This window comes from Cyprinodon tularosa, unplaced genomic scaffold, assembly GCF_016077235.1.
Source record: "Cyprinodon tularosa strain WSP-4 unplaced genomic scaffold, ASM1607723v1 ctg1289, whole genome shotgun sequence".
Classification (NCBI taxonomy): domain Eukaryota; kingdom Metazoa; phylum Chordata; class Actinopteri; order Cyprinodontiformes; family Cyprinodontidae; genus Cyprinodon; species Cyprinodon tularosa.
This window is the reverse complement of record NW_024038102.1, coordinates 11692-29743: the sequence shown is the minus strand read 5'-3', so window position 1 is coordinate 29743 and position 18052 is coordinate 11692. Positions and strand designations below refer to the sequence as shown.

The window sequence follows — 18052 nt, the reverse complement described above, 5'->3', positions numbered from 1 at the left end:
TCTACTCAATTAGAATTTTTAAGTACTCTTTCCACCTCTGGTTAGAAGTTTGACAAACAAATACTGCAGAAGTAGAATAAAGCAGACTGTTAAAAAGTGGTCTCTATGCCCTCTAGCACTCTAGGCCTGTAGCAGCATTACAATAAATATAGCTAACTGAGCCACTCTAAACTATAAGTTTTATCAAAAAGTAAAATATTAAGCCTATTATTATAAGTAGAGAGTCTACTTTTAGACATTCCAACAACCACTGTATACTTGCAGATGGAGAGCCAGGTGCTCTCCAAACACTATGAGGAAAGTAAAAAATGTGAATCTGAATTGAGATTTTACTGTCAGGATCCAGAGATCTGCCACCTGATCTCCAGCAGAGAGCGCTGTGGGCCTCCTGAACTGATTCCTCTACACACCTGGAGATCATCAGCTAATCAGAGGTCCACACTACTTAAGCAGCTGCCAGACCTTCCTTCGACGCCGGAGTGTTGACCTAGTTTGGTTAGCGAACCTGAGCCTCAGAACGTCTGAACTTTACTAATAGACTCTAGAGAGGAACTAGTCTTCTAATCGCCTTTGTCTTTTGTGCTCACAGGAAAACCCTGAAGCTCTGGATGAGCTCCACGTAGAAACCTGCCTGCCTGCTCATGAAAGCCAAACCTGAAGATCTCAGTTTGGATTCCTTCTTCAGCTCTTGGATAGAGCAAGGAACAAACCCAAGCCAGAAAACCTTCTAGCTCGGAACTAGACGCTGCTGCTGCTTAAACTCTCTGCCACATCATTGACTCTGGACCTACGGTATCTCACCTCACGGCTCTGTTACAATCTCCTCAAGGTACATCTTGATTCTTCTCTCTATCAATCCATCATCAGCCTGGCTAACCAAACTCTCATCTCTCCAGAAACTCTGAGACCAGTCCCGGACCAGTACCAGAACCAGATCCAGTATTATATCATTGTACATCTTTCAATAAACCTTGTTAAACTTTCCTTCAGACTCCGTTGTGTTCTGCATGTGGGCTAAGTCCTTAAACCCAATCATGACATTTACAACTCTAAATAATTATGGCTATATTACGATTTCAGAATTTTTAGGATTTTCTGCTCCTAATGTTTTGTCATTTCTTATCAATTAATTATTTAAACAATATTTTTTGCGCAACCCTGTAATAACAAAGGTATTGGTTCAAACCACCAAATCAGTGAATTTAGGTGTGAAATCCCCTTTTTTTTCCTGCATGTTTGTAAAGATTTGTGTGGAGAAATTTATTTGGCCAACCAAACTTAACTGCACAGAAGACCTTTTGGATGAATAGAGCAGTTATTGAAATTAACACACTGCTATTGAAAATGCTTGAAGAATAACCAAAGCTGGTATTGCTTGGAACGGGGTTCCATCAGTAAATCTGATTAATAGGATGTCATCAGATTTAATGAACAGGCTGAAGTAGACATACAAATATTTTTTTTTATTATTTTTTAACTATAAACGATAAAGACATGGTTCATTAATTGTGTTGATGAAGACATTGTGATGAAAACCTCAAAAAAAGTGCAGTAAAAAAATACAAAGATTTTTATTTGGTATGTATTTCAAATTATAAAACACACCAGCTATACTGACTAAAAATCTTAGCATTTCTGTGCTACAGTTGATGATTTATTAACCACAAACAATCTGTAATTCACTCCTATTCACATTATAAAAAAAATCTTTCACAGCGTTTGTTAAAAACTGAATTCCTTTAATAAACAAAGTGTTTGATATTTACAGCAAGGCTTTTGTTCATGGCTAAAATTCGGTGACCCTCCTAAAGGATCCAACGATGGCACAGGTGGCACACCAGTCCCGGTACCTCCTGTATTCCCCGGGTTTCAGGAAGTACTGTCTGCCTCGGTAGTTTGGGTACTCATAGAAGATCCAGTAGCCGTTTATAACATTGCAAGAGTAAACATGTCGGTGATGAAAACGATCAGACACACAAGGACAGTCATCATTGAACTCCATCATGTGACCGATGAAGTCAGGCTTTTCATAGAGACGCATTCTGTAGGAGCCTCTATACTGTGTGGCATAAGAAAACAACAAATGGTCAGACACACAGCAAGAAATTAACATTTCAAATGTTTGTTCTAGAATACGTATTTAGTGATGTGGTAATCTGTACATATTAGGATGATGTCTCACCACTGGAATCATGCGGCATGAGCGAATGCTGCTACTAAAACCCATCCATCTTTGATAGTCGGGGTATTCTCCCCTCCTCATAAAGTACTGGTGGCCCATGAAGTTGGGTCGCTCATAGATCATGAAGCAGCCACTCTCCACCCGGATGGAGTTGCAGCGACTGAAGTACAAGTGAAGGTCTGTGCAGTCATTGCTGCACTCATAGCTCCGACCCTGGAAGTTTTTGTCTTCGTAAAAAATAATCTAGAGGAGGAAGTTATTGGAGCATCAGAGGCTGTTTGCTTTGTTTCAGTAAAAAAAAAAAGAAATCAAAGAAAACGAGAAAACTGTCAAGCTGGGGTTCCTGCAACTCACAATGATTGTAAGCAGAGTGTACACGCTGTACCTACCTTACCCATGGTCTCTGTTGCAGAGATTCCCCATGTTTTCAGGGCTTTTTATACCACCTCTCAACAAACACATCATTGTTATTCAAATTCCCTTAGAGTTATAACTAAAGGCTACTGGCACATGTTTAGCTTTTTGTTGAACCACAACATTGGGTGAGAAATATGGATTTGTATTTGAAAAAAGGATAAATAATTACAGTAACCGGTTTGGTGTTTTGAGTTGCACTGACAAAGGAAAGGACTAGTATGGTATCCACACGTCCAGCGAACAATGACTGAAGAACAATATGGAACAGCCCTTTTGCATCAGATATGTTGTTTAGACAAACAGGAAGCCATTCACTCTGCTTGCTTCTTTACCTGAGCAGCCTCACAGCGGGCAGATAAATGCATGAACATGTGCTGCTGGACGACACTCTAGATGCCAAGACTGTATTAGGACTTGTCCAGTACGAATCACATTTGAATTCTTGGTATGTGTGTGTTTGGTTGTAGGATAGTCTCTTTTTTTCATTTTACTTTATAATATGTGTGAGGCTTTTTTTCATTCTGTTTTGAAATTAAGATGTTTACACCTAATAGCTTTCTCTGATAGACTCCTGGTGAATGTTGATGTCACAAGATCATTTGTGTTACTTAATTTTGATTCAGCTACTTTCCCATTTGACAACTGGGGGTTTGAAACCTTCAGTCTTGCCTTGTAATTGAGTTTCTTTGGGTTTTGCCACTTAAAATAATCCCACTAATATGGCCTTTATGTGCATTTGTCTAATTCAGATTACTATGACTGAGTCATCACTAATGTTTCAAGGCATTACTTTATATCTTTGGTTAATACACCTCTCACATAGATAAAAACGTATATATTTCTCTTAAGAACATTAAAATAAACTTGTCTAACCTTTGCTTTTACTTTCCGTTCCTCAGTTTTTATATAGCAAAATGTACTCAAACTCAGTTGAGATCATCTTCATATCTTATATCCCAAGTTCTGTATTATGCTGTTGCATTTCTCTGTGATTTCTCTGTACACCCTACACAGCAGTGTTATAGATAAAGTCTGCCACAGCAGACACCAGTTAATCCCACTGAGGGCACAGACTGAAAGAGGGTACCACTGGCATTGTCTAGAATGTTATACCTACGCATAATGGAGATTAAAGTACTAAAGAGGCTACTTTGTTTAGACTATGACTGCTAAAAAATTGGACATTGAACTCTGATTTTGGAATATATTACAATGTTGATTTGAGAAAACAACATATTTAAAGATAAAAGTAATAGAGCACAAGTTAAAGGCTTTATTTGGCAGAAAATGTTTATTAACTTTACTTAAAATCTGTGATTCTTCTAATCGAGCCGATCTTCGGACTGGTGCCTCCCCAGTCGCTGTATCTTTGATAATCCCCGGGCCTTAGATAGTACACTCTGCCTTTGTAGTTTGGTTGATCATAAAGGAGCCAATGGCCATCCATCACGCTGCAGGAGCTAAAACTGGACATGCTGAGCTTCTCCTGGACGTTTGAACAGTCTTCCACCAGCTCATGCATCTGGCCAGACATGTTAAAATGCTCAAAAAGCCTCAACCTATAGTTGCCATGATGCTGCCACCAGAGAAAAATTGATTTATCTCAATATAGTGATATAGATTCTCTACATTTTTTTCCTTATTGACCTACCTGAGGGATGGAACGGCAAGATCTAATACAGTCACCAATGCCAAATGCGTGCTGATTGTCTGAGTAGTCTCCTCTTCTCAGGTAGAACTGGTTGCCCGTAAAGTTTGGCCGCTCATACACCATAAAGCAGCCACTCACTACCCTGATGGAATTGCATCTGATGAAGAACGTTTGAAGGTCTAAGCAGTCAGTGATGCACTCATGAGAGCAGCCTTGGAAGTTTCTATCCTCATAAAATATTATCTGTTAAAGCAAACAAAGCAATTTTTTTACACAATTAAGAAACATCAAGGTGTAAATCATAGCATTTGGTTTTATTTACCTTTCCCATGGTGATGGTGGCATCAGGGTGTATTACTATTCACTACTGTCCCTTAACCATGCCTCTCTGCTTTATATAAAAAAGACAGAATGGGTAGGTGTGTGATGGCACAGCATAAACCATTGTCATTCAAATATGATTCACAGTCATGATGGTACTGGGATAAGGTTGCATGGTTAGGAGAATACTGTTGGTATTTAATCTGTTGATGTTTTTTGTTTCCTGTTCGTTATTGCTTTTAAGATGATTATTATAGTACAACAGAAAGTGTTTATAGCACTTTCTGCTACAGTGTTTGTAGCACAGGCAAGACGAAATGGATGCCGTTGAACAATTGAACATGTTCCATCTGTTTAATCAACCTGTTTAGATGTGCGGTATCATGCCATATATTGATAGAAACATGTTTACTATGCATTCACATAAACCTCTGTCACACAGTTTCTAAACTTGGAAGTACACGTAAATAAACACGTACCACATGTGGCTTAAATGCAGAGAAACATTATGTCCTGTCAGATAAATTAATTATGTGTGTAGCTTTGATGCTTAAAGACGAGAGCTAGCAATTGCAGTAGAAATTGCTGTTTATAATTACATAGGACTCAGTTCACATTTGTGGAGGCAGACATCTTTTGCGCTACGGCAGCGCAAAGTTGACAAACTAGTGACTATAGAGATTGCTATTACACTCAGATGGGACTGCAGCAAGTTAGGCCTAAATGCAATTCTTTACAGACTAATAAAATGTTATTTATAAAATTACTGGGTGGTAGAATTTTTAAAAGTAGAATGGGAGGCAGATCTTTTAGTTATCAGGCTCCTCTCTCTTCTGGAACTAACTACCAATTTTAGTCCATGAGGCAGACACCTTGTCTACTTTTAGAGTAAAGGCTTAAAACTTTCCTTTTTGATAAAGCTTTAGTTGGAGTGGCTCAGGTTATCCTGAGCCTTCTCTATAGTTATGCTGCTATAGGCTTAGACTGCTGGAGGACAAAGGGAGCCGTTTTCATAATTCCGCTTCATTCTATCTGAATTCTCCCATTTTGCAGAATCTATTAGTTCAATCTCGAACGTTCTGCTCTCTCTGCTTTTTCTCATAGTAGCTTCATCTGGTCTGTTCCTGTTTGGATGTGACTCCATCCTGGAGAGAAATATCAGCTGTGCTGCTGCCATCAACACCTTATTTTTTTTTTTTTTGATGTTATGGATGTTTATGTGCTCTCTTTCATCCTTTGACATGGGAGCTGGCTCGGAGTTCATCTGCCTGGCTGTGTTTCCTGGACGGGGTCGCCTGTGGAGATGGTTGACAGTTGCCTTTTGTATCTCTAATTTATTTTCTATGTCTTCTTTCTCCTCGAACCCCAGTCGGCCTCAGGAGATTGGGTATGGTAGCAGTCGGCAGAAGCAGTCATTAGGTGGTGCTGAAAAGAACACATTATAACTTATAGGAAATGCTTCTCCATAATAATTGCTTTCTGAATAGTGCAGGTAGTAACGAAGGAGGCCAAAAGAGAAATCAGGAGGCTTCCTATTGACAGTTAATTTAGCATAGGACCTCCCGAAATGTCTGTCTGCGCAAAATCCTTACAGAACATATAGGTTTTACCCCATCTCAAAGAATTTCACAAATTTACATAATTTCTTTACTATATGCTGTGTAACAAATGCAAATATACTCATCTTCATATGTTTAGAATAGATTTTTAAGTAAAACCACTACCACAACAGTTACTATGTCTTATTCTTTATTATACAAAGAAACTAATGTATTGCTTTTTTGCTTTGCAAGTAGTTATTTTAATATTAATGGTGAAAAAAATGTTTGAATTCTAATGACAACTTTTGAGACTGTCACCAAATCGAAAAGATTGTGGCTGAACCCAAATGCAAAGACGGAGACAGAGATTATCTAAGTCTGGCAGATTTATTGCAGCCAAAGTATGGCTGAATCCTAAACCAGCACCTAAACACCAATCCTAAGCACAATCCCTCAGAGGGTTCACCACATTAAAGGGCTGGTTATACTCCTGCACCAGTGTGTCGCAATTAGCTTGTCGCAGGTATGACATGGACATTTTTTATTTATGTTTAACATTGAAGCGAAGTGATGTTATTCCACGCCACAATGCAACAGGAACAATCAGGAACTTGCTGTGGATCTAAATACGGCCAAGGTGGTGAGGAAGTGGAGGCAAGTTCGTGCGACAACAGAGGGACATGAGGTTGAAAAAGAGGCAGGATCCAAGTGGGAAAAGGGTCCCAGCGTTCTCTCGCTCTTCTAGGTGGTCCATCTTCAGGAGTCATTTTCCACAAAGGCTGTCAAACAAACATAACAAACTGGTAAGGTAATACGCATAGTGTAGAGCGGATGTAGATTTGACCAATCAGATGCCTCCACTGTCTGCGGTCACCTACAATTTGGGAGTGGTGCAGCAGAGTTAAATAGTGAGTTTGCAACAGTGCAAGCTCGCTTGAATTTGGCAGCAGGTGTAACGGCAAACAAGTGGCGAAGGAAACATGCATTCAAATGCAAGTTCTGCTTGTTTGCTGGATCTTCATCACGCAGACAGATACAAAAAAGAAAAAAGATATCCATCCATCCATCCATCCATCCATCCATCCATCTTCTTCCGTTTATCCGGGGTGGAGTTGCAGGGGTAGTGTGTTCAGTAGGAAGGCCCAGACGTCCCTCTCCCCAGCCACTTGGGGAACCCCGAGGCACTCCCAGGCCAGCTGAGAAACACAGTCCCTCCAGCGTGACCTGGGTCTTCCCCGGGGCCTCCTCCCGGTGGGACGTGCCTGAAACACCTCACCAGGGAGACGTCCAGGAGGCATCCTAATCAGATGCCCGAGCCAACTCAACTGGCTCCTCTCGATGTGGAGGAGCAGCGGCTCTATTCTGAGTCCTCCCCGGATGACTGAGCTCCTCACCCTAACTCTAAGGGAGAGCCCAGACACACTGCAGAGAAAAGTCATTTCAGTCGCTTGTATCCGGGATCTTGTTCTTTCGGTCATGACCCAAAGCTCATGACCATAGATGAGGGTAGGAACGTAGATCGACCTGTAAAACTCTCTTTACCACAACAGACAGGTACAGTGCAGGCTTCACAGCAGACGCCACACCAATCCGCCTATCGATCTCCCGCTCCATCTTCCCCTCATTCGTCATCTATGAAAAAAGTTGTCATTATTACCAAAATGGAAGGTCCTTTTTGAAAGTGTTTCTTTTGACTGCATAGATTTATTTTTTAGAAAATGGCAAATATTTGATGTTATGTTAAGTAGCAACACTATTTTGCCATGGGAACTACTGCTTTCCCTTTTCGTTGGATGGGAAGAGCTGTCCTACGTCCTATGTCACGTACAATCCAGACGCCTTCCACGGTTGCGAGTGTGACTTTAATGCGAGTGACACTTGATAGTTAGGGGGCGGTTTGGGATTCAGCCTATAAGTCTAACATTAAACAGCCAAGGAACACAGGAACCAAAACAGAATGAATGGAATGTGACTGACAGAGACTGATGAAGACCTGAAATAATGACGGAGATCAAGCAAAGACACACTGCAGGAGGGGTAAATATACACTGAGGAGGAGACTAACAGTACAAAGATTGGAGTAATGATCTGAGTGGGAATAGGTGTGCAGAGAAAGAACTACAAGAAAACCAATGGAAAGGAAGGTGACAAAAGGGGCCAATAAGAGTAACTGGGAAACATAACCTAAAGATAAATGTAAACGATGAATGGCAAAATAAAACTAGAAAAAATACTAAAGAATGCTAAATAGGAGATAATAAATAAACAGGAATAGTCGCTTTAGATTATACTGATCAACCACTTAAATGCAAATGTAGCAAATTTGGATTGAACCAGTTTAAGCACATGGTTTTAGCGGGCCATTGTGCCAGTCAAAGCTGTCATTTCAGCACAATTAGCCAAATGTGCAAAAACTATGCCAAATATGTTTCCCCCCCTCATTAAAGGGAATCTTGTCAAATAAAAGTGCTAGTGTCCGTTAATGCAGCTGTCCCCAACCTTTTTTGCACCACGGACCGCTATATGTCAGACAAACATTTTCACGGACCGGCCGGAGGGGGGGGTTCGGGGGGAATACGATCAAGTAAAATGATACAACTGGCATAAAATCAAATACAAACTGCATAAAAATAAAACAACAAGCCACTCCCATCTAGGCGTAATCGGAGAAAATGACAGACGAAGTGTGCTCCTGATGTCCAGTCTGCTCCGTAGCTTTGTTTTGGTCGCTGTAACCGCACAACATCCTATCACAATGATAGGATGTTATAGATAGGATGAGTCTTAAACTGAATTAACCTGTGTCAAGAGGCACAGATGCACCGACTGATGCAATTGGGAGAGAATACCGCACTTTTTTATATTTTTCAAAATAAAACATCACTCAGACTCTGATTGTCGATAAATTATATATATATATACTTTTTTCTGTGCGGCCCGGTACCAAATGACCCACGGACCGGTACCGGTCCGCGGCCCGGTGGCTGGGGACCGCTGCATTAATGGCCTTCTTTTACATATGAGCAACATTTAGTCATGACATCTATAATATATATTATCAACTATTTTTGTAACTCTTCACAAAGAATACTGTGCATATGGTTAATAAAGTGAAAATTACTTTAAACTTTACTCACACACAGAAATATAATACCTGACAATGTCTGAAAAAGACATACAACAGGTTGAAATGACTCTCTAGTTTCCAAGGATACCTGCCATGAGGGGCAGAGTGGAGCGGTGTCCCTAAAAATAACTTCTGGAAAAGTCAGCCAGTGTTAGAAAGTTTTATAAATCACATCTCCATCGAAGGTCTTTGTCATAAAAAACATAATATCAATAATAATTTTAGCTTTAGAAGCATTAAAGTATCCTGTTTCAAGAAATTGGACCAACTTTAACAGGTGTAGTGGGTATCCGCCTGTGGGCCCAGTACTGGACCTTAAGGGCTTGCCCTACATCTAAAGGGCTGGTTATACTCCTGCAGCAGTGTGTAGCAGTGAGCTTGACGCAGACATTTTTGATTTATGCTCAATTTTGAAGCGTGGTCTGCGCTATACGCTGTGGGTCTAGATACGGCCGAGGCAATGAAGTGGGGGCGAGTTTAGTCCGACGACGGAGGGACATGACGGCCAAAAAGAGCGGAGATCCAGGTGGAAAAAGGGTCTCAGTGTTCTCGCGCACCTCGCTCTTCTAGCGGGTCAAACCTCATGCGTTGTTTTCCGCAATTTCGGTCATAAAAACAAAACAAGCCGGCCTCCTGTCTGCGGCACTGTCTGCCGTCAGTTACAATTTGGGAGAGGAGCAGCGGAGCGTCTGTGGAGGGGGAGGGGACGGCTTTTTGTTCATTGCAGCACCTACCCAGAGGACCTGGTTTCAAAGTATAAATTAGCCTTAAGACTGCATTACTGTTAATATATTTCCCCAGCCGAATTTGATAAGTAATTTGATAAAATACTAATCCATTAAAACTATTATTGTCATTTTTTACCCAAATACTCATTATGTCATGATGTTAGGCAGAGCTCTGACCCATGTGCAGAACACACTTTAAAAAGCAGATGAACCGATTTAGGAATCTTTATTTTAAAGATCCTTTACTATAAAGTATGAACTATGCCTTTGCTAAACATTATAAGAGTTTATGAAAATTCAAGAACACAGGCAACATCAATAGAAAAAACATTGCTGGAGCTCCTTTAGTTTTTAATTTTGCCAGAAGACATGATAAGAAAACTAAACAAAAAGCTGGGAAAGCTGCAACCCTGATTTTGAAAAGTTATAATCCTACCTGCTTAAAACTTTCAGTAAATCTATGGAAAGGCTTTCTAACCCTTTCATTGCCAACAATTTCTCTTCATTCAATGGCAAAATACTGTGCAAATTATAGTATATATATATTAAAGTAAAGTAGATAGTTGGATTGAGTCATTCAGCGTCAGATTACAAAAACAAACTTCTTTGACATTTAAATGGTTATAACAGGATCAAATTGAATTACCTTTCACACTGTCGAAGGTTAATTTCTTAATTTCTTCTTAATATTTGTTTTTGGTTGAAAGTTACAACCCTTTTTCTTTGTCACATTCTGTGAAACATTCCCTCTCGTATAAAAGAACTGGAACTGCCATATATGTGTGTTTGGATAGATGAAAGACAAAGTCAGTTTGTGTTGAGGTTTTGAAGGACCCAAATACAGACACAGAAGGAGATAGAGATTAGTTTTTACTGATTTAATGTAGATCCAAAGGCAACATAAGGTAAAGGCCAAAAACAAAATACAGCAAAACCGCCGGGTTCGGGCTGTACTTTTTATTATTTCATTCGGGCCGGGCCGGGCTCGGGCTTTAAACCGTTATATGCGCGGCAAATAAATGATCATGTGATAACGTTCGATCTATACGCGATGAATGCAAAATGGATGTTACAGAAGTGAAACGGAGATTAGCCCTTAATGCGCACAATTGAAAAATGTCGGGCTGCAAACGGGTCGGGCTCTACGAAGCTGTCAATCATAACGGGCCGGGCCGGGCACGGGCCTGGTTCTTTCGGACTCGGGTCGGTTTCGGGCTGACTTTCAAGGCCCGTTTCATGCTCTAACCCAGAGTGCCTGTCTGATAAGAAACACGAAGAAGATCTGACTGAGGAGAAAGAACACTATGAGAAGCTATCTGTGCAAAAAGGACGCTATGAGAAGCTAACAGTGGAGAAAGGAAACTTTGAGAAGCTGACTGTGGATAAAGAACACTGGGAGGATCTAACCCTGGAGAAAAAGCACTATCAGGGCATGACTGAGTAGCTACAGCAAGAGGCAGGAAAGGGAAAAGGAGTGCCCTTTCCCTCTAAAAGAGATTTCTTACACAAAGACTCCTCTAGATGAGGAGCTCTGGTTGCTGGTGGTGTGGACATGAGGACAGATTTTAAATGTTCTTGTAAGATCTGGTTGAAGTGTAAAGTGCCTTGAGATAACGTGTTGTGAACTGGCACTATATAAATAAACTGCTGGTCCTGGAGGTTGTGGCTGAGACCACAGGGAAAACTGACCTGGCCTGGTGGAGGTGTGTGGTTTGCAGCAGTCTGAGGTATTGGCAGTAGTGAGGTAGTGGCAGCATCAGGGCAACTCGCTGGAGAGAAAGGGGGTGGCGTCAGGCTGACCTTCTGCAGGGGAAGGGTCTGTGTCAGGCCAACCCGCTGGAGAGGAAGGGGCGTTGTTAAGCCGACCCACTGGAGAGGAAGGGTTGGCATCAGGCCGACTCGCTGGAGAGTAAGTGGGGGTATCAGGCAGACTCACTGCAGAGGAAGCCGTGGTGTCAGGCTGACCTGCTGGAGAGGAATAGGCGGCGTTGGGCTGACCCGTTCTGAAAGACCATACATTTTTCTGCTTGGGAGATTCTGCAGCAGTAGAAGTAGGAGCAGCGTGTTTTCATGAGGCGACAGACGGAGAAACAGGTAATGAGGTTAGTGGTGATATGGGTGAAGGAGGTTGATTTAGAAACTGAGCTGCAGAGGCTTGTTGGTTCCATTCAATGTCCACAAACATACCAGTTATTCCAATTGTATCAAGGAGTTCAAACTGTCTTTCACATCTCCTTTAATTCACAAGCTGCACTAACCTCTCCCAAGGAGGATAGAAAGAGGAGATGTTGTCCAAAGTGAGCCTTAAGTCTTTGAAAAAGTTTGAAAGAGTTTAGCGTCCTCCCAGATGGGCTCTGCTCGGTCCATTTCTGGCTGGTTCCTATTATCTGGTTGTTTGGAGGTTTTGGAGGACCCAAATGCAAAGACGGAAGGAGTTAGAGATGAGTTTTGGTGATTTAATGTAGATCCAAAGGCAACAGAAAGCAAAGTCCAAACACAAAAAACGACAAGGAACGACAAGGAACCAGTAATAATAAACTGCACAAGAGGGGTATACATGGGAGACTGGACTGAAGACTGGGCTCATCAGCAGACGGGGAGTAGGCGTGGCTGGAAGAATCTAGAAGAGAGCTAGGAGAAGAAGACTGAAACAAAAGAAGGTGTCATGATCTTGGCGCTGATGGTTTGGTTTTTTCCTTTGCTCCTTGCTCCCCTGTCTAATTGGTTCTGCGGCTGATTATCGCCGATCATTTCCACCTGGTTCCTCTACTATTTAAGTTGTGTGTTTGCCTCCCATCAGTGCCAGATTATTCGTGTGTTTTGGTGAGACGTTCCCTAGCAATCTTTAGTCTGTCTGTTTTCCGGATTATGACCAGTTTTCTGCCCTGTGGATCTCGAGTTTTGCCTTGTCCCTGTCTGCTCTGTCTGTTGCACCTTGCCCTGGATTCTACCGGCTTCTGAACCTGGAACTGTCTCCTGACTTCGGCCCAGAGTCCAGAAGGGATTTCCCCTTCTGAACTCTGTTGCTAATCGGCGTCTGCTGCTCGCTCTCTAGGAACTCTGGGGGCATCGCCCGCCGCAACTGCGGTCAAACCTCCGCGATCGGACTGAACTTTGAATCAGAGATCCGCCCAGCAGCAGACGAGCAGTCCCGCGCACCTGTTTGTTAATAAAAGCTTTGAACTTTCCCACTGCCTGTCTCGCCTTGAATTCTGGGTCCAATATTCTGAGATCTTTACAGAATAACCTGGCCAAAACATGGACCCATCGGCAGACGGGCAGTGGCGAAATGATGTCGATCAAAGCATTTCCCAGCTTGAATCAGGCATGCAGGAGATCCTTGATTACCTGCGTAATCAGGCTGCTCCAGCTGCCCCGCCTGTGACAGCTGCCGCGCCCTCGTCTTCTACTGATAGTCCAGCTCTTCTCGAACCACGTCTGTCCCCTCCTGAGGTGTTTAAAGGGGATCCTGACCAATGCAGAGCCTTCCTGACTCAGTGCGAAATTCATTTTGAGTTACAGCCCTCTGCGTTTCCTTCTGATTGAGCCAAGGTGGCCTATGTAATCTCTCTGTTAGCGGGAAAGGCCAAATTATAGGGAACGTCAGAGTGGCTGAATAATCCCAAACTCTGCAGCTCTTATAATATTTTTTCTTTGGAACTAATCAGAGTTTTTTGCCCAGTTCTTCCGAGTAGGGAAGCCTCCAGGGGACTTTTGACTCTCAGGCAGAGAGCGGTCAGTTATGGAGTACATCACTGACTTCCACCTGTTGTCTGCCGACTGTTCCTGGAATGAGGACGCCCTTATGGACGTTTTTTTCTTTGGCCTGCGGGAAAGCATCAAAGATGAGCTTTCGACCCGCGACTACCCCCGGACTCTGAAGCAGATGGAGGACCTTGCCAACCGGATTGACCTTTGCCTCACTGAGCGTCGCAGGGAGAGGAGAGCTCTGACGACCGCCTTTCCTCAACCTGATCTTCACTCCGCACCCTATGCTCTTACGTCTGCCCCTGGTCCGGCTCGGATGCCGGAGCCTGAACCTATGCAGCTGGGGCGCACATGCCTCTCCAAGGAGAAGAGGGCGCGTCGCATCAGCTGTCATCTCTGTCTCTACTGTGGCAGTGATGGACACTTCCTCAGTTCCTGTCCTTCTAGGGGTAAAACTAGGCTGGGACGCACCAGACTCGCTGCCTCCCCAGCTTTCCTGTTACCTAAGACTCGTGTGGTTACTTCCAGAACCCCAGATCTTCCAGTAACCTCGGCCCCAGCACCCCCCGGAGCCTGGTCCGGATTATTTTACTCTCCCTTCTTCTGAGTCTGGTTTGGATTTCTTTTATGGGGATAGAGGAGACCTTTATCCCTTCTGTTCACCTCCACCCACCCGATTCAGAGAGGGGGGCCCTGCCTTCACGGTCAGGCGCCTTCTCAGCTCTAGGAGGATAGGCAGTGGGCTCCAGTATTTGGTTGACTGGGAGGGTTATGGACCCAGGGAAAGGTCCTGGATTCCGGCCCGGTTGATCCGGGATCAGGAACCCCACTACGGGGATCATCCTGATCAGCCTTTTGGGGCATCTGGAATCCACCCTTAAAGGGGGGGTTCTGTCATGATCTTGGCGCTGATGGTTTGGTTTTTTTCCTTTGCTCCTTGCTCCCCTGTCTAATTGGTACTGCGGCTGATTATCACAGATCATTTCCACCTGGTCCCTCTACTATTTAAGTTGTGTGTTTGCCTCCCATCAGTGCCAGATTATTCGTGTGTTTTGGTGAGACGTTCCCTAGCAATCTTTAGTCTGTCTGTTTTCCTGATTATGACCAGTTTTCTGCCCTGTGGATCTCGAGTTTTGCCTTGCCCCTGTCTGCTCTGTCTGTTGCATCTGGCCCTGGATTCTATCGGCTTCTGAACCTGGAACTGTCTCCTGACTTCGGCCTTGGATTTCCCTTCTGGACTCTGTTGCTGCTCGGTGTCTGCTGCTCGCTCTCTAGGAACTCTGGGGGCGTCGCCCGCCGCAACTGCGGTCAAACCTCCGCGATCGGACTGAACTTTGAATCAGAGATCCGAGCAGCCCCGCGCACCTGTTTGTTAATAAACGCTTTGAACTTTCCCACTGTCTGTCTCACCTTGAATTCTGGGTCCAATATTCAGAGATCTTTACAGAAGGTACACAAGAAATACACAAGAACTCAAGTACAACCAGAAAGCAACACAAAATTTAAATAAAACCAAACAAAACCCAAAAAGAAAACGTAAACAGAACCAAAACGAACCAAATGATAGACTAAATGTGGAGTAAAGCACACTGAAGTCATCTAACTTAAAAATTTATTTTTTTTAAATCACTAAATACAGGCCGTTTACTTTTTCCTGGCCCTTAAGAGATTTTACCACAGAGAAGATACTGAGCTGTTGAAGTGGTGACAGATATCAAATTATTTAAGGGTAAAAAGTCCCCCAATATAACAACTGACTTCCTCTGATAAACAGAAATAGTCCTCTAATTTAAATGACATTTGCATGAACTTACAAGTGTTTTACTTACCTGGCAATTGAGTCAATACAGCACAAAGAATCAATAACAACATATTTTGTAATTATTGTGATTCCTTCGAGATATATGTGTTAGAATATTGTAATTGCTTGATAATGTAAGTATGGAGAAAGTCAAAACATAAACCAAGAGTTTAATCCGGCACTGAGGAAATTGATCTGTATACTATTTAAGCTTGTTAATTATAACAAGATTCTATTATCATTCAATGGATCTTGTCATAAACTGTGACATATAAACTTTATCTTGATAGAGTGACACCTGGTTTCCAGAGTTGGAGAATGGCATATGATGTGTGTTTAGTTTTTTGTAGAATACTTAAACTCTTATGAAAACATATGTCAAAATAAACTAACTGTAGTGAATCATTTTACTATACCATTATCTATTATATTCCCTAAATTGTCAAACAATGATAAGCTGGAATAAATGAACTAAAATAGAAACTAAAAAAATAGAAACTCAAAATAGAAACTAAATAAACTAAAAATAGAAACTAAAACTAAAATAGAAACCTGGCTGGAGCTACTTAGAGCATTTTGCATGCAGAGGTGAGCATTTCTTCATCGGCATAAACAGAACACCTGCATAGTTTAGCAGGAGATAGTCTTGGGTTAGTGGCATATACATAAAACCTTAATCAGTTGGGTGTATTTGTGATCAAAACTTAAACTCTGGTTTAAGGTACTTATGCTGCTGAACTGTTTAACATTTTCAAAGATTTAATGGTTGCCTGACTTAGTGCACGAATGCATTATTGTTTTGTGTTTTTTTTAAGTGTTTACAACAAACCCATTCAATAAGTCAATGTTAGTTTTGCATTTTATTTAGTTCTTTAGATCTTGTTTTTTTAGATCATTGTAATTATAGAAAACAAATCTGTCATAGTTTTTTGTTTCTATTGGTTATACACTAGCCTACAATAGGTCAATAGTCCACAATACGTCTGATGGAGCCAACCCTGGCGGTTCTTCCACCCCAATCACTGAACCTTTTATACTCTCTGGGTCGGATCAAGTACATCTTGCCATGATAGTGTGGACGCTCGTAGAAAAGCCAGTTCCCATTTGCAACATTGCAAGAGAAGACATTGGGAATCTTGAAGCGGTCCATTACGTTGGGACAGTCATCCATCAGATCCATCATTTGGCCGCCAAACTCAATTCGCTCATACAGGCGCATATTGAATGACCCAGGCTCCTAGGTTTGAACAGGAAAAATATGTGCCATTATACTGTGGTAACAGATACATTACAAAAAAACATCAATTAACAGTAAGCAGTTTGCTAAATGTGTAACATGATTATACAAGGTTTGAAAAATGTGTATTAGGCCCCGTCCACATGAAGTCAAAACGAACACGAAACGCTAATATTTTCCAGAACGTTTGTCATAAAGACGGAGACGTAAAATAAATGTGATCGACCACACGAATGCATGAAAACGCTGCAAAATGTATGCAAGGCCTGTAAGTGCCGCTGTTGTGCCAAACATCGGCGTCGCCAGACCCCATTTACTGGGGCACGTGCCCCAGTATAAATGAGCTGTGCCCCAGTATAAATCTCATGAATATTTGCAACAGTGATACATTTTTTTAATGCATCAATTTAGATAATTCCAACGGAAGGAGACGTATATTTCTACTCAAATACGCAGCAAGTGTGTCGTTAACTCCAAAGTGAGGATGTAATAGCGCCCCCACGTCAGCGCATGTCACTGCATGAACTGCAGGTAAATTAACACGCTGCTCTTAACTGAGTTGGATGGGACGCTGTGCGGCTGCGACGCATTTTTAGTTCTGGTAACGTTTCTTACCTGTTAATTTTATTATTTTCCCAGTGAAACCACATGATTTATAGGCTACTAACTGAAAATGACTGCATTGGTTTGTAGATGGATATCAGGAAATTCCTCACATGAAGCAGAGACAGGGAAGCAGTAAAACAAGAGAGAGAGGGAGGTAAGGTCCCGTGATGAATTAGTGATTTAAGCTAAGCAGTTACATTAGGGACGTTATAAGCAATATGATAGATATTTACATAATTATAAATTTACGTTTTTTTAATGTTTGCTGTAGAGAATGAGAATGCAGGTGCTGGAGTAGGAAAGGGAGGAGGAGGCGAGACTGACAGGCAAGAGACAGGTGAAGGACAGGAGAGACAGGACCATGAAGGTGATGAGGGAGCAACAACCAGCTTCCACAAACAAGAAGGGGACATTAGTGACTTAGGGGGAAACATTATGTTCCTAAACAAGTGAAGTTGTCCCACCATCCCCAGCACAAATTTGGAGTAAAAAAGCGTTCATTTAATTAAAAATGGTTTGAGCTTTTCCTGGTTAAAAAAGAAAGCCTTGTCATCAAGGATATGCAGTGTGTTTTCAACTTGCTTGATAACATCATATTCCCAACACTAACGCAGGTCATCCAGATCTCCATCACAATCCCAGTCTACAGCTGGAGTTGTGAAAGGTCATTCAGTGTGTTGAGAAGGATCCACACTTGGCCGAGGTGCACAATGGGACAAGATAGGCTCCATCA

The 18052-nt window shown here is 42.1% G+C and overlaps 2 protein-coding genes and 1 long non-coding RNA gene across 3 annotated transcripts; 1 reads left to right on the top strand and 2 right to left on the bottom strand.

Annotated features, from left to right (window-relative positions):
* The first annotated feature begins 287 nt into the window (after positions 1-287).
* On the top strand, positions 288-984 carry LOC119777878. The gene is made up of 3 exons (XR_005279989.1): positions 288-495; positions 590-829; positions 897-984. It is a non-coding gene; the product is annotated as an uncharacterized LOC119777878 (long non-coding RNA).
* Positions 985-1718: 734 nt separating this feature from the next.
* Positions 1719-2671, bottom strand: si:dkey-57a22.15 (uncharacterized protein LOC795575 homolog). Its single transcript, XM_038276881.1, has 3 exons — positions 2572-2671; positions 2183-2425; positions 1719-2059 (listed from the first exon to the last, which is right to left on the bottom strand). Exons 1-3 carry the CDS (start codon positions 2578-2580, stop codon positions 1787-1789), a joined length of 525 nt encoding a protein of 174 aa, XP_038132809.1. The 5' UTR covers positions 2581-2671; the 3' UTR covers positions 1719-1786.
* Positions 2672-3852: 1181 nt separating this feature from the next.
* Positions 3853-4678, bottom strand: LOC119777889 (gamma-crystallin B-like). Its single transcript, XM_038276891.1, has 3 exons — positions 4573-4678; positions 4251-4493; positions 3853-4175 (listed from the first exon to the last, which is right to left on the bottom strand). The coding sequence occupies exons 1-3, from the start codon at positions 4579-4581 to the stop codon at positions 3900-3902; spliced, it is 528 nt and encodes a 175-aa protein (XP_038132819.1). The 5' UTR covers positions 4582-4678; the 3' UTR covers positions 3853-3899.
* Positions 4679-18052: the final 13374 nt, after the last annotated feature.